General features: G+C 44.4%; 1 protein-coding gene and 1 long non-coding RNA gene across 2 annotated transcripts in view; both read right to left on the reverse strand.

Annotated features, from left to right (window-relative positions):
* The window catches only part of MICOS10 (mitochondrial contact site and cristae organizing system subunit 10), a 29,918-nt gene extending 13,550 nt beyond the window's left edge, over window positions 1-16,368 (reverse strand). Inside the window, exon 1 of the mRNA XM_045782246.2 lies at window positions 16,197-16,368. Within this exon, the coding sequence (XP_045638202.1) occupies window positions 16,197-16,260 (64 nt within the window). The 5' untranslated portion in view covers window positions 16,261-16,368. The remainder of the gene's footprint in view (window positions 1-16,196) is intronic.
* LOC148107231 (uncharacterized) lies at window positions 1,054-16,190 on the reverse strand. Its single transcript, XR_015722749.1, has 2 exons — window positions 14,533-16,190; window positions 1,054-14,313 (listed from the first exon to the last, which is right to left on the reverse strand). It is a non-coding gene; the product is annotated as an uncharacterized LOC148107231 (long non-coding RNA).
* Window positions 16,369-26,912: the final 10,544 nt, after the last annotated feature.

A 26,912-nucleotide genomic window follows, 5' to 3' on the forward strand; every position in this document is an offset into this window, starting at 1 on the left:
CCAAATTATGAGTCTGAGGCAGATGGAGCAAGTCTCTCATGACACACAAAGGGCCCCAGGCCTCTACTGTAAGCAGGAGGGAAGCAAAAAAGGGAATTAGGGGCGCCGGGGTGGCACAGCGGTTAAGCGTCTGCTTTCGGCTCAGGGTGTGGTCCCGGCGTTATGGGATCGAGCCCCACATCAGGCTCCTCCGCTGGGAGCCTGCTTCTTCCTCTCCCACTCCCCCTGCTTGTGTTCCCTCTCTCGCTGGCTGTCTCTGTCTCCGTCAAATAAATAAATAAAATCTTTAAAAAAAGGGGGGGGGAATTAATCGGGGAAACAACATCCAATGAGCACTTGACAACGGGCTTGCTCTGGCAGCAATGGGGACAGATGTGAAGAGGCCCTCATCAGAGATGGGGGTGAAGGAGAAAGCCATCACAGTAGCCCAAGTGGGAGACAGGTCCAGACCACAGACTCTCTTCTGTCCATCTGACTGCAAAATGGTATCTTACATACTGGGGTCTCTCCTCAACAGCCCCGCCTCTGCCTCCCCTGTACCCTCTGCTAGGCAGAACCGAAAGGTGAGCAGCACACGTTACAGTGCGACTCTGGTCAGGGGTTAGGAACTTGTGAGCAGTGGGAGCGACCATGCTCAGGGACGACTCTAAAATACGGCGTCCTTAAGACACAGTCACGGACAAAGCTAAACAGAGATAGAAAAGGGGCTCAAATATTTGAAAACTATACCAATGGTTTTGCATTTAAAACCATTTGCATTATTGTTGGTGCAAATGGGGAATATCCCAAATCAGCATTTGCAAAGGTGTTAGAAGGATTCACCTGAATTTCAGGGCCTCTGTGAGCAAGCGACTTTTTCTCTGCTACTCAAATCTGGCTCTAATAAGGGGCCCCAGAGAGGCGACAGCACCCAGCTGACTGTATGTTCCCGTAGAAGCCCACAGTCTTTCTGAAAGGCATCATTACTCTACAAAGCCCCAAGAACAAACCTCTCCAAATCACTGGACTTGCACACATAAAGAAACCAAGAATTCAATTTTCATAAACTGAGTAAAGAAAAAAAAAAGTCTTCTAAAACAGAAGTTATGAGCTGAAATAAAATGAATTTCAAGTTGTAGTGGGAACAAGAAGAAAAGTTGTGAGTTTTTGATGGTCACAGCCAATCTTTTCTGGGAACTGGTCAGATTAGTAGCATATATTCTAAAGTCAAGACAATGCATGACAAGAGCAGTAATATACTGTATTTTTGCTTTAATCAGAATGGGATATTGATGAGCTCATTAATTCAGGGTTTGTCACATACAGGCCTATACTAAAATGGTTAAAAAAAAAAACCTACAACTCATGGATTTCGATTTAATCATCTGAGATGATGCCAAGAAAGTGGCAGCTTTCTTAGGACCGCTTCCTGGTAAAAGCTCAGTTACGTTGCTTAAATCATTCGCTTCAGTTAATCATTTAAAATCTATCAGACAGAAATTGTGAGTGGTTTACACGTGCAGGTTCTGACAATCAGAAACATTTGTTCTAACTCGTAAACATTTGTCAAAGTAAGTCTACAAATCTGTCAACAATTATGTCAGAGTGTTACAATAATTATAAATTATCCTAAGCATTCTAATGCAGCTTTAGGTTGGATAAAGAAACTTGACATAAACATAGTGGATTTCAATTCCTCCCATATACACTGTTAACTATGACTCAAATAGCTCTAAATTCTACCTAAGATACCCAACTGAAGCAACTTTGGAAAGTCTGTATAGTTTCCAAAAAGCACTGCGATCTGCCCGCTCTCAACAGCTGTGCCTCACACCATTTTGCTACTCGGCTCCCCGTTGTCATTCATTAATACTGACTCATATTCTCATATCCCATATCCTTCTCATATGCATGCATGTGGTGGGTTTTTTTTAAGGCCCTAAAAATAATGGCCTATGCTTCTTTAAAATCATTTTATTCTGTGTGTTCCTTTTTTTTTTCTTCACTTCATTTCTCACCTCGATTTCAGTTGCTGAAAAAGTATGTGCATATAGATATATGAATATATGGCCTGTGTCATGCGAGTATTAGTCTGAAAGACTGTGGCAGGGGAGCCACGGGGAGTATGAACTTGAGGGAAGTTACATAAGCCTAGGGCAAGGTTTCTCAACCTCTACTACTGACATTTAGGGTGTACAATCCTTTGGTGCTGTTCTGCACATTGTAGGATGTCTGGCAGCGTTCCTGTCCCCTACCTACTAGATGTCAGTAGCGTTCCCACTCTCCCATCCCCTATTTGGCAACCATGCAAGTCGCCAGACATTGCCAAATGTCCCCAGGGGGTAGGAGGTAGCGGTAAATAACTCCCGGTGGAGAACCACTGGTCTAGGAGTTTACAATTTATAAAGTGCTTTCACGTCCATTCAGATCATTATCTTATCCTGAGCCTCATCAAAACCATGTAGGGACTAGCATCCCAAGCGTACAGACGAGGAGGGGCATCTGGCTGGGTCAGTGGGTACAGCATGTGACTCTTGATCTCAGGGTTGAGTCTGAGCCCCACACTGAGTGTGGAGCCTACTTAAAAAAAAAAAAAAAAAAAGACAACCAAGTTTACAGACTAGGAAATTGAGGCTCAGAGAGAGCCCGTAACTGTCCCAAGCCCATTTGGCTTTTCACTATCCTGCACTGCTTCTCCAGCTAAAGGCCCTCAGCTTCCACACCCTTAAGTTTATGAATTCAGAGACGTCCAAGGCAACAATGGACCATCACATCCACCAAAAGCAAACCCCTTAACAGGTCACCCAATGAGAAACTCCATTAATAGACACAAATATAATTTCAAAGTTGGCAACAAGCTTAAAAAGATTTTCACTTTAAAGTACTAACCTGTTAAATAACAAAACTAGACTTAACATATTCATTTAAAGATTATTCATAATCCTCAAGTACAGGAACCAAATGGACTCCCTAAATAACTTAAAAACATTTTTTCAAAGATTTTCTTTTTAAGTAATCTCTACACTCAACATGGGGCTCAAACTTACAACCCCGCGATCAAGTCTCACGCTCCACCAGCTGAGCAGCCTGCCCCTAGATAACTTTTTTAAACAGAAACTGTTCTTATGTGTTTATTTGCTTACACTATAAAAACAGCAAAGTTAATGATCCTCCCCACCTAGCATCATCAGCATTCCCAAGAGATAATTTGGATTAAGTTTATTGTTTATCATTCCATTTATATAAATGGGATCACACATCATGCATGTTTTACAACTTGCTTTTCTCACTTTATAATTATCAAGGACACCATTCTGTGACAGTACGTCTTTTTTTCTAAGATTTATTTATTATTTTGGAGAAAGCGTGCATGCACGCACGAGAGAGAGAGAGAGAGAGAGAGAGAGCACGCGTGCGCACAAGGGGAGGGGCAGAGGGAGAGAAGGACGGAGAATCCCAAGCAGATTCCCCACTGAGTGCGGAGCCCCACACGGGCTCGGTCCCATGACCCTGAGACCATGACCAGAGCCGAAATCAAGAGGCGGACACTGAACCGACTAAGCCACCTAGGCGGCCCAACAGCACGTCTTTTAAAAACTTTTTGAAATACAACCTACAGACAGAAAGCTGCACAATTACGTGCACCACGAGATGTATTTTCAGACTTAAAACACCCACGGTACCAGCAGCCAGAGCAAGACGCAGAGGATGACCAACATCCGCAGAAGCCTGCCTTGGGCTCCCTTTTTCAAAGCTCTCCATCCGAGGGCAATCGTCTTCTTTCTGACTTCTACAAATACAGAGTAGTTCTGCCTGCTTCTCAACTCCTATAAATGGAATCACACAGTGAGTCCGTCAGCCGAACACCTGGGAACAGTTGTAGGTCGTTCATTATCACTGCCGCAGAGCAGTCCATCACAGCAGCGCACCACCATCCACTCAGCCCTTCTGCGCGGACGGGCACTTGGGTAGCTTCCCGTCGGTGCAAGTATGAACCGTGTTCTATGAACAGTCCGGTGTAAGTCATCTGGTGAACACATGGATGCATGTCTGCTGGGTAGATACCAAGGCATGAAACTGTTGTGTCACACGGCACACATACGGTTAGCTTTAGTCGGTACTGCCAGTTTTCCAAAGCGGTTCACCGATTAATACTCCCACAGGCAGTCTGAGGCTTCTGGTTGCTTTTATTCTCACCAACACGGAGTATTTTTGGTTTTAAGTAACTTTTGGAAGTATAATTTCTGTAGAATAAACTGCAGCCACTTAACGTGTTTGACAAGTGTATATACCTGTGAAACCACCACTCCAATAGTGAAACAGAACACTGCTGTCACCCCTAGAAGTTTCCTTGTGTTCTTTTGCAGTCCACCATTCCCTCCACCCTTTGCCCCAGGCAACCACTTCTCTACTTTGTCATTACAGACTGGTTTGCATTTTCTAGAATTTTATATACAAATGGCATCATATAAATGGAATACAGTAGGGGCGCCTGGCTGGCTCAGTCAGTAGAGCATGTGACTCTTAATTTCAGCGTTGTGAGTTCAAGCCCCACACTGGGTGTGGACCCTACTTAAAAAAAACATTTTTTAATGGAATACAGTATACACTCTTTTGTGTCTAGCTTGCTACTCAACACAATGATTTTGAAATGTACATATGTGGTTGTATGTATTAGAATTTGCTTTTATTAATGAATAGTCCACTTTATGGACAGTCTAGATTTTGTTTATGCATTCACCTATTCATGGACTTCTGGGTTCTTTCCAGTCTGGGGGCATTGTGAGTAGAGCTGCTATGAATATTCATATATAAGACTTGATGTGAACAAATGTTTTCGTTTCTCTTGGGTGGATACCTATGAGTGGAATGACGAGATTGTATATTTATAAAAAACTACTAAACAGTTTTACAAAGTGGTTGTACTATTACACAACCCCATGAACAGGAGAATTCCAGCTGCTCCACATCCTAGTGGAACTTCAGCATGCTCTGTCTTTTTAACTATTTTAATAGGTGTGGAAGGGTATTCTCATTATGATTGAAATTTGCATTTCCCTAATGACCAATAATATTGAACATCCTTTCATATGCTTCTTTGCCATTAGTATAATTTCTTTTGTGAAGAATCAAACATTTTACCCTTTTTTTAAGATTTTATTTCTTTATCTGAGAGGGAGAGAGAGAGAAAGCATGAGCAGGGGGAAGGGGTAGAGGGAGAGGGAGAAGCAGACTCCCCACTGAGCAGGGAGCCGGACTCAGGCTCAATCCCAGGACCGTGGGATCATGACCTGAGTCAAAGGCAGATGTTTAACCAACTGAGCCACCCAGGCGCCCTCACCCATTTTCTCAAATGGGTTGTCTTCTTACCATTAAGTTTAAGAGTTCTTTATTTTTTTTTTAAAGATTTCATTTATTTATCTGAGAGAGAGAGAGAGCACACAAGAGCACATGGGGGGTGGGGGGGGGAAGGGCAGAAGCCAAGGAAGCAGCAGACTCCCCACTGAGCAGGGAGCCTGACACAGGGCTGGATCCTGGGCTCACCAAGGCAGATGCTCAACTGACTGAGCCACCCAGGCACCCCAAGAGTTCTTTATTTATTACGGAAACAAGTCCTTTGTCAGATATATGTACTGCAAATATTTTCTCCCATTCTGTGTCTTGCCTTTTCGTGCTTTTAATGGTGTCTTTCAAAGAGTAAAGTTTTAGATTTTGATCAAATCCCGTATACCAATTTTTTCCTTTGTGACTTTTGCTGTGACCTAAGAAATCTTTCCTGAACTCAAGGTCGCAGAGATTTTTCTATGTTTTCTTCTTGAGGTTTTATAATTTTAGCTTTTACATTTAGGTCTGCGATTCTTTCGAGTTAATTTTTATGCACAATAATGAGGTTTATTTTTTTTTCTCTATATGGATACCCAGCTATTCTAGCACAATTTGTTGGAAAGATTTTCCGTTCCCCATTAAACTGCCTTGGCATCTTTAACTGACTATCTACTGATGGGCCTTTTTTTAAAATTTCTTTTTAAAGATTTTATTTATTTGACAGAGAGAGACACAGTGAGAGAGGGAACACAAGCAGGGGGAGTGGGAGAGGGAGAAGCAGGCTTCCCGCTGAGCAGGGAGCCCGATGCCGGGCTCGATCCCAGACCCTGAAATCATGACCTGAGCAAAAGGCAGACGCTTAACGACTGAGCCACCCAGGCGCCCCTGATGGGTCTATTTCTAGACACCGATCTAGATGTGTCCCCCTTCTCCAATACCACTGTCTCATTTACTGTAGCTTTACTAGAAGTCTTGATGTCAGGTAATGTTACTTTTCCAATTATGTTTTTCATTTTAAAAACTGCTCTCGTGACTTTGAATTGTTTACACTTTAATACAGATTTAAAAATCAGCTTCTCAATTTCTATAAATATCTCTGAGCATTGTTTTTCTTGCTAGAAAAAGAGAGAGACTATAAACTTCCTCACTGAGTCGCTAGGAGGGTAAAAAGGGGATACTCGTGTACCAAGTACGGTGGCAGATACCAGGCACTCACTTAAAGTTAGCTTCCTCTCTCTTTCCCTCTCTTGGTCTTTAAATAAACAAGATCCAATCTAGCAATGCCCTCACATTTTACTAGTGGGTCAATGGCCACAGTGAAAATATTACCACACCAAAAAGACTTTTATAAGTAAATATTTGTATTTCCACTTGGATTCAATACTGAAATGCACTTGCCAGAGAAAGCAACTCAGCATATTTACTAATAAACTGTTTCAGGCCACATTTTAGGAAAGCATAAAACCACAGCCAGAACAAAAATTTAAATATGTTTTCAAGTTCCATAGAGTGCCTAATTACATTATTCTATAATACTAACAAAATTCTCCTCTAGCAAGATCACAATGTTCCATTATTCATATCGCTGCCCGCAGATGGAAAAAGTATTTTTGCTCTCAAAAACTGTTTAGAAATACATATAACAAACAAATATGGCTACTAATTCAACAATTAACATGTACTAATTTGAAACCCAAATCTATAAACAGCCAAAAACCTTTGAAGTATTTTAGTTTAGCCTAAGTGATATCACTCCATAAAATGGAGACGTATCAGTTTGCAAACACAGGCTACCAAAAGCCAATTTTTGGTGAGCCACCAATACTTTGTGGTAACCCACACTGATCAGATGAACTGATATTTAAAGACAAACAATAATTTGCTTTCTTTTTCCATGACCTTATTCAATGGCCTCTTTCAGTATAGTATTTTTTTGACATGAAAATGGCCTTCACAATTAATTTAACAACACGTAATTGATTATTGGATGAATATACAAAATCTGCTGGTTAATTCTAAGGCAGGTCACCTGCTAAGTCATTTACCGTCCTACTTTCTAAACAAGGAAGAAACAAGGCCAAACCCTTTCTTTTCATGAAAATGAATGCACGGCAAAGCAATTTCATCTCTGTTGACTGAGCTGCATATAACCAGCGACCTATCCCAAGACGTACCAGAAATTAATAAACTGCAAAATGTTGCTTGGGCTCCCCTCCTGCCTCTCCTATTTGTCAAGGGCAACACCATTCTCCATTTACATAGACGTGGCATCATCCCGACCCTCCCACTCATGAGCATTTCAAGTTCCATAAATAGGACCACTGCACAGCACCATGACATCTGTCTCCATTCCACTCCTCTGCCCCCATCTTAGTTTTGGTTTCCTCTAATCAGATCACCTCATCTTTAGCATGAATCTGCAATAACATACTAACCAATCTCCCTGTCTTCATCCTGGTCCTTTCTAGTTCATTCTCCTCGTGCTACTTCAGTGATCTTTCTGAAGTCAGACATCCAACCATGTCACTCTTCACCTTCACACTCCATGATTTTTCTCAATGATCCCCAATGAGTCGCCACACAACCCAGCAATTCCACCCCTAGGTATATACGTACCCAAGAGAAACGAAAACAGGCCTCCACATAAAAACTTGTATATATGATCACAGCAGCATTATTCATAATGGCTAAAAAGTACAAACGACTGAGCACCTGGGTGGCTCAGTTGGTTAAGTGTTTGCCTTCGGCTCAGGTCATGATCCCAGGGTCCTGGGATCGAGCCCCCATTACCCTGCCCTCGCCGCTTGTGCTCTCTCTAAATGTCCATCAACTAGTAAATGGATAAACAAAATGTGGTATATCCATATTGTAGTATTCTATGGTAACAGAACAAACAGTATTAATACTAACTGTTAATATAAATATCATTAATATAAATAGTATTAGAAACTAATTAACCATATTCTATTTGTTAATACAGGTCAATACTATCCAAAACAATCTACAAATTCAGTGCAATCCTTACCAAAATCCCATGATAGGAGAGCCTGGGTGGCTCAGTTGGTTAAGTGTCCAACTATTGGTTTCGGCTCAGGTCATGATCTCAGCATCACAGGATCAAGTCCCAAATTGGGCTCCGTGCTCAGCAGGGAGTCTGCCTGGAATACTCTCTCTCCCTCTCCCTCTGCCTCTCCCCTTGCTCTCTCTCTCTCAAATAAATAAATGAAAATATTTGCAAATCATATATCTGACAAGAGGTTCATATCCAGACTATAGATAGAATTCCTAAAACACAGCAATAAACCAATTCAAAAATGGACAAAGGACTTGACCACACATTTCTCCAAAGAAGATATACAAATGGCCAGCGAGCACATGAAAAGATGTTCAACATCACTAATCATTAGGAATATGCAAATCAAAACTACAATGAGATACTAGCTTACACCCCCTGGGATGGCTACTACCAAAAAAAGGCAGGAAGGAAATAACAATTGTTGGTGAGGATGTGAAATAATGGGGACAGACTCTGGTGCACTCCAGGTGGGAATGTAAAATGTAAAACGTCCAGCTGCTGTGGAAAACGGTGTGGCAGATCCTCAAAATGTTAAACATTGATTTACAATATGATCCAACAATGTCACTTCTGGGTATGAACCCAAAAGAACCAGAAGCAAGGTCTCCAAAAGACAGGTGCGTACCTGTGTTCACAGCAGCGTTATTCGCAATAGCATCAACTGTCCACAGGTGAACGAATAAGCAAAATGTGTTACACGCACATATACACACACAATGGAATCTTATACAGATTTAAAGCGGAGGAAATTCTGATATATGCTATAACACAGATGAACCTTGAGGGCATTACGCAAACTGAAATAAGTCAGTTTCAAAAAGACAAGGACTGTAGGACTCTACTTCCAGAAGGTACTTAGAGAAGTCAAAATCAGAGACAGAAAGTAAAACAGAGGTTGCCAGGGGCTGGGGGGGAGGCAGGAATGGGGAGTTAGTGTTAAATGGGTACAGAGTTTCAGTTTCACAAGACGAAGAGTTACGGAGATGGATGGTGGCAGTAACTGCCCAACATTATGAACGTACTATCATTTACCTGTACATTTTTAAATGGTTCAGATGGTAAATTTTGTTATGTGTATTTTATCGCAATAAAAAAAAAAATTGGGGAAATACCCCATAAGGCTATAGGGCTTAAATGCAATAATGTATATAAAATGGAAAATGCCAGTATCTGGCAGCACACACTAAGTGCTCGATAAATGGCAGCCACTATCATCATTCCCTGCAGAAGCCAAAGCCTCTCTGTCCTCTGGGACACCATCTGGACAGTTTCCAAGGTCCAGAATGCAGTCCTCCACCTGGTCCGCCTACACATTCTCCAAGGTGGAACTTCAACATCACCACCTTCTTTGCACATTCCTCCAGAAGTAAGGCCCTCCAGGGTAAGGCTAGTGCCGATTATTTGTGCACTGCACCCCCCAGGCTCTCCATAATGCCTGGCATTAAATTTGGGGGGGAGGAGTATACATTAACGATTACTATTACATGTATCAACTGGAATACTGATCATCAGGCTTCCATACTACCCACAGCAGCAAGACAAAAGCAAATGTGATAATTATTTTAACTTATGACAGCCAGCTTTCATTCACATGCCTGCAGCTAATATTTACCACGTACAGGTAATGCCCTGATTGCTCTGTAGAGAATATCTCATTTTATCCTTACTTGTAACAACCCCTTGAGGAAGATACTACCATTCTATAGATGAGGAAACTGAGGCACAAAGAGGTACTTATTGATTGATTGATTGATTGATTGACTGATTTTCTTCCAAGTAAACTCCATGCCTAATGTGGGGCTCAAACTCAGGACCCCGAGATCAAGAGTCACACACTCTACCAACTGAGCCAGGGAAAAGAAAAGGAAAGCACTGTGAATGCCCCGGAGCCCAATGAATGCAACACACTGATAGGGCTGCTTCCCAGTGTTCATGGCTTGCACTTTTCCTTGTTTCCAAGAAAATGAAAAACCATGCTGTGCTGAATATACCTGGCTTGCAGAGACAGCCTTTTTTCTGGAAAGCACCACAGCTTTGGGTAGCCCAAGCCCCAACCATGACATCTTCTTCCCCTCTTTTGGATCTCCTGGCCAATTCACAAGTTAGTAAGACTAGATATTCTGGACTCTGGCATCCCAGTGGGAGCAAAATGCCGGGAAAAGGGACACAGTCCATTGCACCACTTTGAAAGTTACATTAGGGATTCCAGGACCCTAGTATGAATCCAGGAGGTACTGGGATCAGATTTTCCTCTTAAGCCTCCTTGGGCAAATCTGCAACTCTAGGCCCTGGACACTGTCACAGACACCGACTTGGTCATGAGGTCAGAGCCAGCCAGCATGGACCTCCAGCATTCAAGAGGGAGTTATAATAAGGCTCTGAGAACAATGGCAGTGCTTCCATGACCCACACTTGCACAGCTTAGAAATTCTCAAATCACAGGCAAGCACCTCCTGAAGTCTTAGCTGGGTTTTTCTCATCTCCTGGAATCTTATTTTCCAGGGAAATAGAACGCAGATATAACCGCCTATCCAGTCCAGAGCGACAAGCACAAGCTGAGGGCACCAGCTCTGTCCCAGAGCTTTTAAGCCTTCTATTTTGGCAAGATACCTTGCCTTCTATTCTCATTAACAAGAAGGTGTTATTTATTCATGTGGGTACACACAAGACAAATTATTCGGTATGTACAAGGAAAACGAATGGCACAGCCCGTGAACTGAGTGCAGAAAGAAAACCAGAGCATTCAATAAATCTGATAAAACTTAAAAGTAAATCCATAAAATTAGCAAAAAACCATTAATGACGCATTCACATAAAAACTAATGGAACACGCCATTCATAAAATGTAATATTCTTCACTCCTTTTTAATTTCCTGCAATAAGGCTTTGGCACTACCACTTAAACCAACATCACCCTCTACTTGTTTAAACACAAAAGTGCTCTCTGGTTCGTTTCTTAGCTAACTACTCCCAAACATTTCTAATACTACTTTATTATGAAGATCTACTGACAACAATTTACGTCCCCAGATGAAATAAAAAGTTGGTAAAAGTCCCAAGATTACAGGGACACAGGATCAAACACGTGAGCTGGCAGACATTCACATGAAATCTACCTGACTAGGCTTTTTAATTTAAATGCTAATTCATTCCGTTAATAAACACACACTGAAGAGCAAATATGGGCAGAGAATGTAGTCTGCAAAATTCTCAGCAATACATGTCATTCATTCATTAATCAGTAATTATCGTATGCCTCCTCTGTGCCAGGGGCTAGGGGATCAACAGTGAACAGAAGCCTCTGGGTCTCAAGAGTTCACATTCTAGCGAGGAGGGACAAGCAAGTAAAGAAACAAATCGCGAATTTCAGATGATGCCATGTGCTATTAAGAAAAATTAGTGATGTGATGGACAATAAACAGAACACCTAGGAACTTACACAATGCTAACAAGTTTTTTTTTAAAGCTACATTAATCTCAAACTTTACAGAGAAACTAAGCAAATGCATATGAGTGGCAGGCATAAGAACACAGGCCAAAGAGAAGGGTAAGAATGTGAGGGGGAGAAAGGGAAAGAAAGGCCCAGGAGCTGAAAGAGAGAAACAGATGTGTTAGGAACAATGGCCTATTGTGTCTATTACAGGGAGGCATGTGTTTTGTTTTGTTTTGTTTGATTCATGGGCTTGATATATTAGGTCAAACCATATTAGAAACCACCTATCCTACCACGCTATTACACACAAAATAAATAGATATTTTAAAACCAAAATTAATGAGGGAAATAAAACTGCTTTTCTTATGACAGCGAAGGGCAGGGAAAAGGTATTTATGGATAAATGTAGCTCTTCCTACAGGACAAAAATCACAGGAGAATTTTCTATTGACACATTGCTCAAGCTTCGGAGTAAGAGATCCATGAAGAGCAGTCGTTGTTGTTTTTAAAGAACTACTGTCTAAGCACAAGCTCATATGCTCGTTAACTCAGCTGTACTACCTCTAGCTAAACATGAGCAATGAAAATAAGTCATTTTTCAGCAAGCCAGTGGGAAAAGAACAAACACACACTTCAGGTTTAAGGCAGTCAAACGCAGAGAAGAGCTCACAAAGGGAGCTGTCCACTCACCTTGGCTTCCCTTCGGTCTCTGTCAAGCCAGGGAATGAAATTACCAATACGTAGCTGAAAGCCTGCGCTGGTCCCTTCTTCCCCGCCTACATCTCGACAAAACCTCTATCTATCTTCTGGCAGGCAGCCACTCTGTCTCCACCTCCATTCTGAAGCACCAGGCAGCAGGCGGCCAAGGAGGTCTGAAGAGTCCCATTAACCTCTCCGCCGACGGGAACGGGAACCAATACGCTCACTACAGAGTGTGCCCCTCTTCACTGTCTCAAAGACTAAAGGCTCCCCGAATAACACTTCTGGGCTTCATCACTCTTATGCCCTTTCTCTAAGTCCACTACTAAAGGGACAACGCCCTCCAAGTCTGAAGTCAGCTTCTCCCACAAAATTAAAACTCCCTACTCAACTTCATTATCACTCTCAAACAATTCAATCACGTAAGCAGCAAAGTGACCAAAATCATGATCACTGTTCTCCTTGGTCTTTCTCCCGCCATCCCCCATGATCAGTTTCTAGTCTTTCCGTACCTCGTGTAAACGAGGTGCACACACCCCCCTCCTGTTTTATGTCCAAGTTCCCACCAGTGAATCACCCCTTATAACCACATTCTAACCTTGGGGTCATCTCTGTAAGAAATGGAATGAAGCAAAGTTAACCAGCTGGAGAGAAAGATGAAGAAAATTGCATTTACTGAGTTTCTACTATGAACTTGGCACTGTTCTAGCCTAGGAGGTGGGAATTACTATCTCCATTTTATAAATGGGGAACAAAGCTGGACGTTTCTCAAATACACCCATTCCTCTCTAGTCTAACAGAGCAGGCTTTCATCACTTCACATTCACAGCACCGCTGGCCTCCCCGACTCCTGACCTGTTCTGTATAAAACACTGCCAGAACAATCATACCAAAATTCCATTTATATCACATCAGTTCCCTGTTGAGGGAAATGAAATGCCTTCTGCTTCTCTATTTGCCCACGGACTGGCCCAGAATTCAATAAATATTTGTTGCTTAAAACCATCCCATGATTCCCCACCAGTTTAGACCTAATGAGCCTGAGAAGCAGAAATAGGTCTTTAGGACAGCCTCGTTGAATATGCACCATGCATGAGTAAAAGCCAAAGGCAACTCAAGAGCCATTAAGATAACGCGGAATTTCTCTAAGACATTTCACAATTCTGACTCCACCCAAACCAGCCTTCTTCAGAGAGTAGGGGTACTGGATTTAGAATGTCTGGGTTCTAACCCATGCTCATCCACGTCTAGCTTCTTAACCTCTCCATGCCTCAATCTCCTGTTCTACAAAAGTTCAAATGGGCCTCATTCCAGTCTTCCCACCCTCCCTGACTATCCAAGTCCAAGTCATTCTCCAAAGGTCAGATGAAGGCCCATTTTCCTTGCAAACTCCCACTGGATGACCTTAGCCCATCACCACACTGACTGCATTTATAACAACTCTACAACGGAAGCAGCCGGAATCACTCGTTTCAACTTTTACCTGTAATCATGTATTCATTGTGCCTCATTTCATTATTTCCCGTGTATACCCCTCCCCCACCAATGTCCCACTCACGAACGACAGCCATGCTACTCACTCCCTCAGGTGATCCTCAGTGGCACAATATTAATATCAACAATTATCATGACCACCATTTGCTGACCACGTAACTACCAGTCACAGTGCTCAGGTTCCTATGTGTTTTACTATCCTTCAATCTTCCTAACCCTTTTAGGTAAATCTGTCTTTTCGTCCCCATTTCAGAGTAATGGAAGACAGCCTACCCAAAGCTACAAAGCTTCAAACTCAGCCCTCTGCCTCCCACTCTTTTTTTTTTTTTTTTAAAGATTTTATTTATTTATTTGACAGAGATAGAGACAGGCAGCGAGAGAGGGAACACAGGCAGGGGGAGTGGGAGAGGGAGAAGCAGGCTCATAGCAGAAGAGCCTGATGTGGGGCTCGATCCCAGATCGCCGGGATCACGCCCTGAGCCGAAGGCAGACGCTTAACCGCTGTGCCACCCAGGCGCCCCTCTGCCTCCCACTCTTAACTACTGCCACCATGTTGCTTAGTACTTACTGTGGTCATTTAATATGGACATGTTAAATCTTCTCTCCTAAATGTGAGCTGTTTACAATAACAAAAACTGTATTTCTTCGCTCACTTACAGAATAACCCATTCTTAAGAAGTGAGTCATACCCAAGCCTTTACTTTAACTGGTAATCCTAACAACTCTGTGAGATAATAATTACTACTGTCAATTTACAAATGAGGAAACAGAGGGATGGAGGGGTTCAACAACTTGCCCCAAATCACACAGCTGGTGAGTAAATTCAAGAGTGAAGCTACGGCTGTGATCAAGTAAGTATTCCTCTTATTAACTCCTTCTCAACAATTTTTATTAAGCACGAGAAAACGGAGAAAGGGCCTGGGGATACAGCAGTGAATACACCAAAAAGCATCCCCGCTCTCACGGTGTTTCCAATCTTCATTCTTTTCCAACACCATCATTCAATGGGCACAATTCTAAATACCCCTGAATACTCACGTTTTCCACACTAAACTATCAAATTTGGATAAGAATTAGTATCAAAGAAAAAGCATGGGACTGGAAGCCAGAAAACCTGAGTTAAATTTCCAACTGTGCCATTTCTGAGCAACTTTTGTCACTTATTCGATCCTGCACAAATCCGTTCACCTGACTCTCAATTTCACGACCTGAATGAGAATGTATTGAGCTGCACACCTAACACAGTGTCTGGCACTTAGTATACGCTCCAGAAATGAGCTTCCATCTCTCCGCTCCCCTCCATGCAGTGACCTCATAATTTGTGTCGTCACTGAGCACGTGTTAAAAGGCTCCGCGGAGTTATACTAAGGAACAAAAAGTGTCCGGTCTCCTACTTCCCTGGTTAATTCTCATTTCGGATCACTGAGTCTCCAATTTCAGGCCGCAGACTACGCTGAGGCCAATAAATCGAGTTACGACTCGGGAATGACAGCAACGCTCGCTGGGGCCTGGCAGGGCCTATAAAACGCTCCCCATGACCTTCTTTAGAAGGCACTTGTTTCAGCCGGCAAGCACTGTGACCCCTGACCAGGCTCCACGCCCCGTGCGGGAAATGTGGCAACGGGGAGGAGAATGTCCAGCCTCTGGCACGAGGTTGTGCCCTGCAGACCGCTTTCTTTCTTTCTTTTTTTAAGATTTTATTTATTTATTCAACAGAGATAGAGACAGCCAGCGAGAGAGGGAACACAAGCAGGGGTAGTGGGAGAGGAAGAAGCAGGCTCCCAGCGGAGGAGCCCGACGTGGGGCTCGATCCCATAACGCCGGGATCACGCCCTGAGCCGAAGGCAGACGCTTAACCGCTGTGCCACCCAGGCGCCCCTGCAGACCGCTTTCTACTCGAGGTGCTCTGCACCTCTCCTGCCACCTGCCAGCCCGACCGCCCCCCGCCCCCAGAGCGGCGACTCCTTCCCTCCCACCTCGCGCGGGGGCCCAGGGTCCGCCGGCCCGTCCCCCACCGCCGCCCGAGTGACCTCCCGCCCGACTCGGGCAGCTCGCCCTGGCCCGAGGGGCTGGATCAGGCCGGTCGGCCTGACCTCCCCTGGGGCTTCCCTTCCCCCCGCCTGGTCAGCGGGGCCTGGAGCCGGCCGCCCGGCTTCGGGCGGGGAATGCCAGGGGCGAGAGGCCCCTTACCTATCTTCACGACCGCATCCGCCATGCACCGGTCCCACTTCCTGCCGAGCTCTGAATCCGACATGTTCCCCACCCGCAGCTCCCGCTTTCCTTAAGGTCGGGCCCCGCGCTCCGACTCCAGGCAAATCTCGCGAGAGCCTGCCGCGGGTTCCATGCCCGGAAGGCCGGCGCCGGCCTGCCAGATATCGCGAGATGATCTGAGTGCTTCCGCTCTTTCCGGGTTTTTTTTTTTTTTAGTTGGTCGTCATGGTGACGGGTTGCCTGGAGGCCCGAGGTGACCCTGACCTTGGAGCCGCGCCTACCTGAGGGCTGCAAGGCTGATGACTTCCCGGGCGGCATCCAGAGCTCTGTCGGGAAGGCCCTTCCTCCGCACCAGCTCCTGACGTTGGCCCTGGAAATTCCCAGGGCAAGTGAGGGCAGAGCGCTTGATTTATTCATTCATGTACTCACTTCACTGTTTCTACTCCCTCATTCACTCGTTGATTGCAGTGGGACTCCCGCCTGCACCACTACCACGGAAACTGCTCTGGCGAAGGTCACCTAGGCCAGATCAAAGGGATGCTTTCGGACCTCTGCACAGCGCTGGACACAGCTGCCTTCTCCTTCCTGGTCCGCCTTGCCTCTGCCTTCTCTTTATTCATCGGACTCCCAGGACACAATGTTTCCTAGTTCTGCTCCCGACTCCAGTCTTGAAGTGCCCTTCCAGGGTTGCTTTTTCTCTGCCAAATGCTTAAAGAGTGTGGGTTCCAAGGAGTCCACCAATCCTCTTTTTCCTCTACATAATCTCTCTGCGTAATTGCAACCAGTTACAAATTCTATCTCCAGATCAAACGTCTACCTCACGCCTCCTATTCATAGTTCAGCCTCCTTGCTGGTGGCGTTGGTTTTAGCCTTCCTTCCCCGTTTGCATTCCCTATCCTACCAACAAATACAAATTTGACCATATCAATCCTAATTAGGAGCTGTCAATGACATTCCATATATATCCAGGACTCGAGGAGTTCATTCTAGGAAGCCCACACTAATAGATCTTAGAGCCCCCCTTCATCCACTAATAGAGGGTAGAGCCCCCTCTATCTCCTTACTGTCCAAGTAGCCTGCCTACACCATAGAATTCTCTCCATTCTATTGAAACATCTCTTTATAGATGTATGTATCTGCCAGTAAAGCTAGAAGCTCATTATGGGCCTGAGCTGCCCCTTTTTCATCGGCACGCTCCCTGTTGAGAGCACAACGCCTTGGACGATATGATCTTCTACCAAGTGCTTGTTGAACTGAATTGAATTCATTCACCCGTTAATTTATTCATTTATTCTTGGCAACTTTAACAGAACTGCTGTACCGATCCTTGCCATGACAGAGCCCCTTCCTTCAGGAGGGCTTCCTTCCATGACCACCCCTTCTTCTAGCTCTATCCTGAGCTACGTATCAGATTGTATTGTAATTCTCTGTGTATCTCTTAGATGTGACTGGGAGCTCTTTGAGAATGAGGCCTGTGCCATTTTTGTATCCCCAATGACTAGCAGAGAGCCTGGTATATGTCGGATTCTCAATAAATACTTTTCGCATGGATGTAAGAATGAATTAGTGTACAAATGGATGACTGATTGAATGAATTAGAGAAAAAAATCTCTCAGAGCACCTGGCTGGCTTAGTCAGTAAACCTGGGACTCTTGATCTCAGGGTCATGAGTTCAAGCCCCATGTTGGGTGTGGAGCCTACTTAAAACAAAAAAACCATTCTGGGGGTATTGTATAGTGTAGCATTTGTGTTGAAAAGAAAAAAAAAATTAACTTCACTAAATACCTATGATGTGTCACAAATAGCACCAGTCATCTCATATAATTCCATTTATCCTCATAGCAGGTTGAAATTAGTATCTTCACTTTCACAAATTTGGAAACGGAGTCTCAGAGAAGTCGTATGGGAAGATGCAGAAGTCTCCGCATCGTGTAGATTTAGAAACTGACAGAGGCATTTTGATTGGTTTCCAGAGAGTTGTAAACTTTTGTAGAAGGCAGAGAGCAACTTACAAAAGCAACCAGAGGCAGATGGGAATAGCATGAATTCTGGAGCCAAGCTGTCTGGGTTCAGATCCCAGTTTTGCCATTTCCTAGCCTTGTATCTATTTTTCTCTCTTTCCATGGTTCCTTTCCCAACACGGTGTTTTATTCACTGCTGTATCCCCACTGCTAGAACATTATTTGACACATAATGTTGGCTTGATAAATACGTGTTGGTTGAATGAATAAAAGAAATGAAAACTCTGGAGTTTTTTATAGCTCTCAGAGAACAAAGACCAATACAAATGTGGAACACATACATTAAAGAAAAACAGCAATACATTCATTGTAAACTTAGTTAATGCTTGAAAAGATTAAAAATAGATGTCCCAATGCTGGAGAAGGGAGTTACAAACATGGAATGGGGGAAGCCTTGCAAGAACCCATTGCTGTTGGATTGGAATTGAATGTATTGGTATGAGCTCATGGTATTTAATATAATAGAGATAAATATGAATATATGTGCATGTATTTCCTGATTCTGTCTGAGGAGAGGGTCTAAAACAACGACACCAGGCACCTGGGGGGCTCAGCTGGTTAACTGTCCGACTCTAGATCTCAGCCCAGGTCTTGATTTCAGGGTTGTGAGTTCAAGCCCCATGTTGGGCTCCACACTGGACGTGAAACCTATTAATCAATCAATCAATCAATCAATCAACCAATCAACAACGACACATCAGTAGCAATAAGCAAGCCTAGCTTTTGGCTTCTAAATACCAGGACTCCTGAGAAAAATGACCGAGGCTCCAGGGCTGGATCAGGCAAATAGGAGATGACCCTGGAACGTCTTCTTGTGTCACAGAGTAAGGAAGTCCTCAGAGGTTAACAATGTCATGTCAAAATGTTTTTGTGACTCCAAACTGCCTAAAGTAGCACTTGGTTCCTAACTGGAACTCTTTCTGTAAGTCACTGTCATTACGTCTGGGACTTCCCACTGCATGGAACAGGTTTTACAGACATGAAGTTTGCACTTCAAATGGGTAAAGACAGAATCTTGTAATAAAGCAATTTCACAGCAAGGGAGCTAGCATCTTTTTACACTAAATAGAAGAAAAATGAAAAAGTGAAAGCTGTCACTTAAGTAGTCAGATGTCACCCTCAACTGGTTACTCAGCTAAACATAAGCTCTTTATTTAGTTTGCTAGGTTCTAAATCCAGCTTCATTAACAACGCAGATTAGAATATTTTATAGCACAGCACCTGCATAAATTAGGTCTTTCAGATTCCAGGAAGTTTTTTTTTTTTTTTTCAATTTCCCTTCAATTAAAAGTGAATTCCTTTCTTAAAAGGAGATACACTTTTTTTTGTTGTTGTTTGTTTGTTTCATATCTCTTTTCCCCTAGAGGGTCTTAGATGGTTTCACCCCTTTAGCGGTGTGTCCAGAGTCAAACAGCTACTAAGTAGCCTCTTTGTCTGGTTCTAAAGCCCAGGTGCTCCTCCTCCATATTTCACGTGTGTGTGTGTGTGTGTGTGTGTGTGTGTGTGTGTGTGTGTGAGAAATGTAACAAGCGTACAGAAAAGTGCTAAAAGTCTAAATACAACGTAACAAATAAATTGTTGTAAAATGAAAATTACTAGCGTCTCAGAAGCCCACGCCTGGGTGAGTCCTTTGCCCAATCACATCCTTTCCTTCCCTGCAAGTATAAACACTATCCTGACTTTCACGTTACTCATTCCTTGCTTTTCTGTAAGCATTGTTACCTGATCACACATCCTTAAATAGTATGGTTTAATTTTGCCTGATTTTGAACTTCATATAAATGGAATTGTCTCTATTTATGGTATTTGGCTTCTTTTGTTCATTATTATGCTTTAAGATTCACCTGTGTTGTGTGTATAATTCATTCTGGTTTCATTGCTATACAGTACTCTATTATATTTTACCCATAACTTGTTTACTTATTCTACTGTCCATGGATATTTGAGTTGTTTCCGTTTGGGGATTATTATCAACAGGGCTTCTCATTCTTGTGCATGTATCCTGATGCACGCTAGCATACATTTTATAGCATATGTAACCAAGGAGGGCAATAGGACATGCTCCTCTTCAGCTTTACTAGATACTAACGACTTTATCCTAAGGTGATGGTACCAGTTTACATCCTCACCAGCAATGCATGACCATTCCCGTTACTCCACATCCTCCCCAGCAGCTGATTGTCAATTACACTCTAAAATTGTTGCCAATCTGATCCGTGTGTCATGGCGTCTCATTAAGATAATCCTAGCTTCTTCAAGTGATTATACTGCTCAATCGTATGTTCCAAATCCATAATACAGCAGGAGTGGGGGATTCAAATGGAATGAAGGGCACCCTGAAAGAGAAGATGACAAAGACACTTTGCAAAGTTAATGCTTTGCAAAGAAGTAGGTATCCTGGCTTGAATAGTGCCCCCTACCCTACTGACGTCCTTCCCGGAACCTCACAATGTGACCTGATTTAGAAAGAGGTTCACGGCTGATGGTATAGGTTAAGATTAGATCATACTGGATAAGGGGAGCCCTAAATCCAAGATGACTGGTGTCCTTATAAGAGGAGAAGAAATATGGAGGCAGGCAGATACAGGGGAAGATGGCTGGGGGACGATGAAGGCAGAGACTGGAGTTACGTGGCGACAAGCCAAGGGATGCCAAGGACTCCTGCGATCGCCAGAAACTAGGAGAGACACATGGAACACATTCTCCCTCTGAGCCTCTCCAAGAAGAAACCAACCTGCAGACACCTTGATTTCAGACTTCTAGCCTCCAGCACTGAGAATAACATTCTGTTGCTTTAAGCCACGCAGGCTGCCGTACTTGGCTACAGCAACCCTGGGAAACCAAGCTAACAGGGAACGCGCCAGAACGGAAATCGTGAGCTGGCTCTCAGTCTACGCTGCCACGGATTGGTGGGTGATTGTGTACATACATGTAGCCGCTCTCATCAAATGCGCCCCCCATCAGCTCTTTCCAGACTCTCCTGTTTGCTTCTTCCCCTTGTGCTGTGGACATAATGTTGGCAATGGCTCCCACTGTTACTAGCTCCAATGTATTAAACTCTCCATGCCCCTCTTTGAGTGTACCCCGTGTTTCCTGCTGGGACCCTGGCCGTTACACCCACGACAGACCTTGCTCTGCTCCCATTCTCTATCCGGCCCCCCGCCTCTTTGTTTCCTTCCTAGGGCATATCCAAAATTGCAATCACGTTCTCTGTTTATGTACTCCTCTCTCTCCTTCCCACCCCTCCCCTGCCCTGCTTCTCCCACCAGACCTCAAGTTCCATGGAAGCAGGGACTTCATGTGTCTCATTGTCATTATACCCCTAGTGCTTCACACTGTGTCTGATAATATTGAGGGCATTGAACTAACATTTCTTGAAAGAATGAATGAGGAGCAGGAATGGCTTTTGCTTTTCTTCATTTTTGCAACTCTAGCACTAGCCACGCCAGGTACTAAGTGGTGCTCAATTGATGCTCTATGTTCTCACGTGGCCCTGCCTAGGAGGCCGGAGGGCCCCAGGGTGGGACACAGCTCGAGTAACAACCAGAGCAGACTTAAGTGTAGTTTTGTGGTCACCATGTGTTTGAATTGACCTCGAAGAGAGTTTGAGTCTAAGGGGATGCTTGGAAAGATGCACTGTAAGGTGCATTTACCTGCATTTGAAGGTACACTGAAGGGGCGTGGAAATGGATTTCTGAGAGTGGGTGAGTTTGAGACAAATATCATCTCTGAATTGCTTTGGATTTAAATATATGAGCTTGAGAGTAAGAGCTGGAGCACGTGTAATCATTATAGCCTGCGTGTTGCTATTTCAAAGGCCAACCAAAGCCATGTACCATGTACTTGTCTACAGGACAGTTCCCCTGGCCAACTGACTGTCGCGTCAGCTTTGATTTTTGCCTGGATTGTATGGATTCAGCCATAAAGAGGTTACGGGCTATCACTTGCCTATTCTGTTTGGTTAACAAAAGATTTGGTCAATGCAATTCTTTTGGTAGGGAAAATATTTCTGAATATGGGATCCAAAGAAGGGAAAAGGCATTCTTGACAGAAAATAGGTTGAGGGGGGCGCCTGGGTGGCTCAGTCGGTTAAGCGTCTGCCTTCCGCTCGGGTCATGATCCCAGAGTCCTGGGATCAAGCTCCGCATCGAGCTCCCTGCTTGGCGGGGAGCCTGCTTCTCCCTCCCCTGCTCCCCCTGCTTGTGCTCTCTCTCTCTGTCAAATAAATAAATAAAATCTTTTAAAAAAATAGGTGGAGTAACCTCGTTTTTATCTCTCTTCTGTCTCACAGCCAGATAGCTGGGTATCTCAGCCCTGAACTGGCACTTAGGTCTGCTGCTTCACAAGTTACACCTTTATGGGAATGTAAGTTAGTGTGGCCACTGGGAAAAGCAGTATGGAGGTTCCTCAAAAAATTAAAGAGAGAATTACCATATGATCCAGTAATTTCACGACTGGGTATTTACCCAAAGATAATAAAAACACTAATTGGAGAAGATATACACACCTCTGTGTTTATTGCAACATTAGTTACAATAGCCAAGGTACAGAAGCAGCCCAAGTGTCCATCCATAGATGAACGGGTAAAGAAGATGCGGTGTCTATATGTAATAGAATATTACTCAGCCCCCAAAAAGATCGTGTCATTTGCAACAATGTGGATGGAACTAGAGGGTGTTACACTGAGTGAAATAAGACAGAGAAAGACAAATACATATGATTTCATTTATGTGTGGATTTGAGAAAAACCAAAACAAAGGAACAAACGAATGAAAAAGCAGAAACAGACCCATAAACACAGGGAACAAACTGGTGGTTGCCAGAAGGGAGGGACTGGGGGGATGGGCAAAATGGGTAAAGGAGAGTAGGAGATGCAGACTTCCAGTTACGCAATGAGTAAATCACCGGGATAAAAAAAGCACAGCATAGGGAATGCAGTCAATGCTATTGTAATAACGTTGTGTGGTGACAGATGGCGGCTACCCTTACCGGGAGCATAGACGGCATGAGGTCTAGACTTGTCAAATCACTACTTTGTACACCCGAAACTAATGTAACATCGTGCGTCAACTATACTTCAATTTAAAAGAAATCTAAATAAATAAATACATAAATAGGAAAAAGTAAAGTTATACCTTTATCTGGAAGGTTGATGGATGGGTTTCAGAGGATCTTTCCACAAATCCTTGAAGCTCTATGCAAATCTTTATGGATTAGTACATATCTTTTCCCTTTGAGTCTATAGCTTGCCTCACATTCTCAAAAAGACCCATGATCCAAAGGTTAGCCATTGACAAGGATCCAAATACAGGCCTTGGGGAGGACTGCAGTCCCTCCAGCAGAGGGCAGTGGCGCCTACAGTCGCTGACCTCCTTGACCTTACAACACTGGGGTCAAGAGATCCTAGTGATGGGGTGAGGTAGTCCTGACCCCAGAGCACCAGAAGAGAACACCAAGCTTCCCCTGTTCTTCCTGTTGGGTTGGTTTTGAAATCCCATTTCCAACCCCCAGTTGCCACATCATGGGATGTGTAAGATCTCAAAGAGTGGCTCTAGAGAAGACTACCTTCTCCTATCAACTTCCTGAAAGGGCCTGGAAAATTCTTCCCAGGAACATACAGTTTCCTCAGCTTTGTTGCTCCTTTCTCAATGCTGGTTTCTCTTGCTTCCTTCGTGGATATGTTTGACCACCAGAGCAAACTCTGACTCAGAGTTCCCGTTGGAAGACATTTTTTCAATGGAAACTTAAGTGAACTGACTTTGATTCCCAGTTGGGGGCCTTTGTCTATAGAATAAACAACTCTCTCCTTTATTAGCATTCAAAGCCTTTTGAAAAGATTCCGCTCCCTCTTCAACTTTTTCTTTTCATGGGACTTTCTCCCACACAGAAGGTCTTGTTGTTGGCCAGACTATCCCTGCAATTGCTTTGGGCTTTCCCACAAGCTCCTGAAGGGATCATTTCTTCCCTTCTGTTTTGCTGTCTTTCTCATCCTTCAGCCCCATCCTCCATGGAGCCGTCTCCAGCTGAGAAGCAGTGGAACACAAGGTGAGGGGCTCTGAAGGAACGAGGAAGCAAGCCACACAGATATTGGGAAGAGAGTCTTGTAGGCACAGAGAAGAGCAAGTACAAAGGCCCTGGGGCAGGAGTCTGCTTGACCCTATAAAGACACCGTGTGGCTGGAACAGAGTGTGCAAACAGGAGATAAAATCAGAGGGGTGGTAGAAGCAGAAGGTATAGAAGCTTGCAGGCTATAGCAAAGCCTGGTTTTACTCTGGATGAGACGGAAAGACATTAGAGGCCTGAGAGGAGAAGCGACCATCTCACTTGTGTTTGAAAAGCATTGCTCTGACTGTTGTGCTGAGAAGAGAATGTGGGGGCAAGGGCAGAAGCCGAGGGCAGACAGAAAGACCCTTGCAATCATCTAAGAATTATGGGAAAGGAGGCAGTGAGAAGAGGTTGGCTTCCTGATATATTTTGAAGGTAGAGCTGATAGGATTCACTGATGGATGGGAAGTAGGTTTGAGGAAAAAAGAAAGAGGACTTAAGTTCTACGATTTGGGGTGTGAGCAAAGGGAAAGGTAGGAGTTGAAGCTGAGACAGAAGAAAACAGGAGACGGATGCCTGGGTGGCTTGGTCGGTTAAGCATCTGCCTTCAGCTCAGGTCATGATCCCAGGTTCCTGGGATCAAGTCCCACATTGGGTTCCTTGCTCAGCGGGGAGTTTGCTTCTCCCTCTACGTCTCTACCCCTCCCCCCTGCTCACGCTCTCACGCACGTGCTCTTTCTCTCTCCCCCCAGCAAATTAATAAATAAAATCTTTTAAAAGAAGAAGAGGAAGAAGAAAATGGGAGAAAAGAGTTTGTGTGGGGGAACAGATCTGGCTAGCTTAAGTTCGGGGCTGCCAGGGAGACCCAGTCTATGTGCTGCCCCGTATTTCCCCAACCCCCATCCTCCCCACCTGCTCTTGACTGTGAACTCAAAGAAGGGCCCGGCCACCACGGCGAATGGCCTTCTGCTAAGACCAGCTGCCTCTGTCTCTCCCAGCATGAGCTCCCTTCTGCCCGCTGCACCAGGACCCGCACAAGCTCCCGGCACACGGCCCACAGGTCCAGACACTGAGGCCCTGGCTCCTCCAAACACGTCTGAGCCCAGATTAAGTTCTAAACCAGAGCTGGGAGTGCTGGCATCCTAAGGAGTCCAAAAGGGCTAGGGACCGCAGCCCTGCCGTGCAGGGCTCAACTTTGATCATTGAGAGACAAGAGATAAGAAGGAGACAACAGACGAATTCTATTTCCTTCTGCAGGCCAGAAATAAACCTCCTGCTTCCTGAGAGGCAGTGTTAAGGTGCTGTGGTCCCTCCCAACACACACACACACACACACACACACACCTGGCCTCTCTCTGGAGATGTTCCCATGTGACCCAGCCGCTCGCTGGGTTCTCTCATGATGTATGGCTAGCTAGATAATGCACCCCCTGGTGTTTGCTTTCCCTCCTTCCCTGGCTTGTTTCCCTCCCCCCACCTCTGCCCTGCGATTGCACTCCTTTAATAGAGCATGCCCAAGTGTGAGCTTGGCCTCAGGCTCTGATGTCTAAGGCACCCAGGCTAAGTCAACATTCAAGAGGACACGCAGAGTAAGCAGGGGAGAGGTCAGTGCTGGAGATAAAAATGAGTGTTCAATGCATAGATGTGCTTCTCTGAGATCACCTAAGGAATGAGTGTGGACAGAGGAACAAGGAAGAGCCAGCACCGAGCCTACGGCACTCTTGGCTGGGGAGTGGAGGGTGAACCAGCACACGAGAATCAGAAGGAACGACCGTGGGTGGGAGGAAACCCAACACGAATGGTTTCCTGGAAGCCAAACGACGAAACGCTGTTTCAAGAAAGAGATTATGACTGACGTGGTCGAAGGGAGATGAAGACCCGGCTGTTGGATTTCTCGCCAAGGTGGTTCTTCCGGTTACATCGACAAGGACAATCTCCTGGGAGGGGTCGGAGCCCAAGAGTGAAGACAGTGGGTCTGAGAAAGACCAGGAGGTGCAGGGTTGGAGATGTCAAGTGCATACAGTTTTTTCAAGGAGTATTTCTCTAAAGAGGAACAAAGAGAAGGGGCAGTTGCTTGAGAAGTGGTAGAGTCCATAGCAGGTTTTTAGGATTGGAGAAATTCCTCGTGTGTAGGCGGATGGGAATGATTCTGGGAAGAGGGTTAAACTGGTGGATGAAAGGGAGAGACTGCAGCCTGCAAGGTCCCCTGCAGAACCCGGAGGTTTTAGATTCCACGGGGCTACAAGGAGGAGGTTGACTTCTGACGAAAGAGGGAGAATGCGAGACATCTGGAATTTCCTCTCCATGGATGCCTGGGTCTCTAGGGCCCAACTTTTAAAGTTGAACATTTACTTTTTGATGTGGTTAGAATCCCTGAGCCCGCAATATGTTCCCGAGAGAATTTAATTCAGTGGGAATCTGGTGTGCATCTGTGACTAATTAATGCTGATCAAAAACAATTAACTATTAAATGTCAGCACCGTTACCTGGTTCCTTATTAATAATTGCAAAGGGCTGCGTGTAATTATCAAGTCCTGACCGCCATAGGAACCAAGTTCACGTTAAAATAATGAAAGATGAACATCGAGCTAATAAAAGAGCTGATTTGGTGAGTTTTTAAAAATATTTG

This window comes from Ursus americanus, chromosome 33 (genome assembly GCF_024610735.1).
Source record: "Ursus americanus isolate L20-20 chromosome 33, mUrsAme1.1.p, whole genome shotgun sequence".
Classification (NCBI taxonomy): Eukaryota; Metazoa; Chordata; class Mammalia; order Carnivora; family Ursidae; genus Ursus; species Ursus americanus.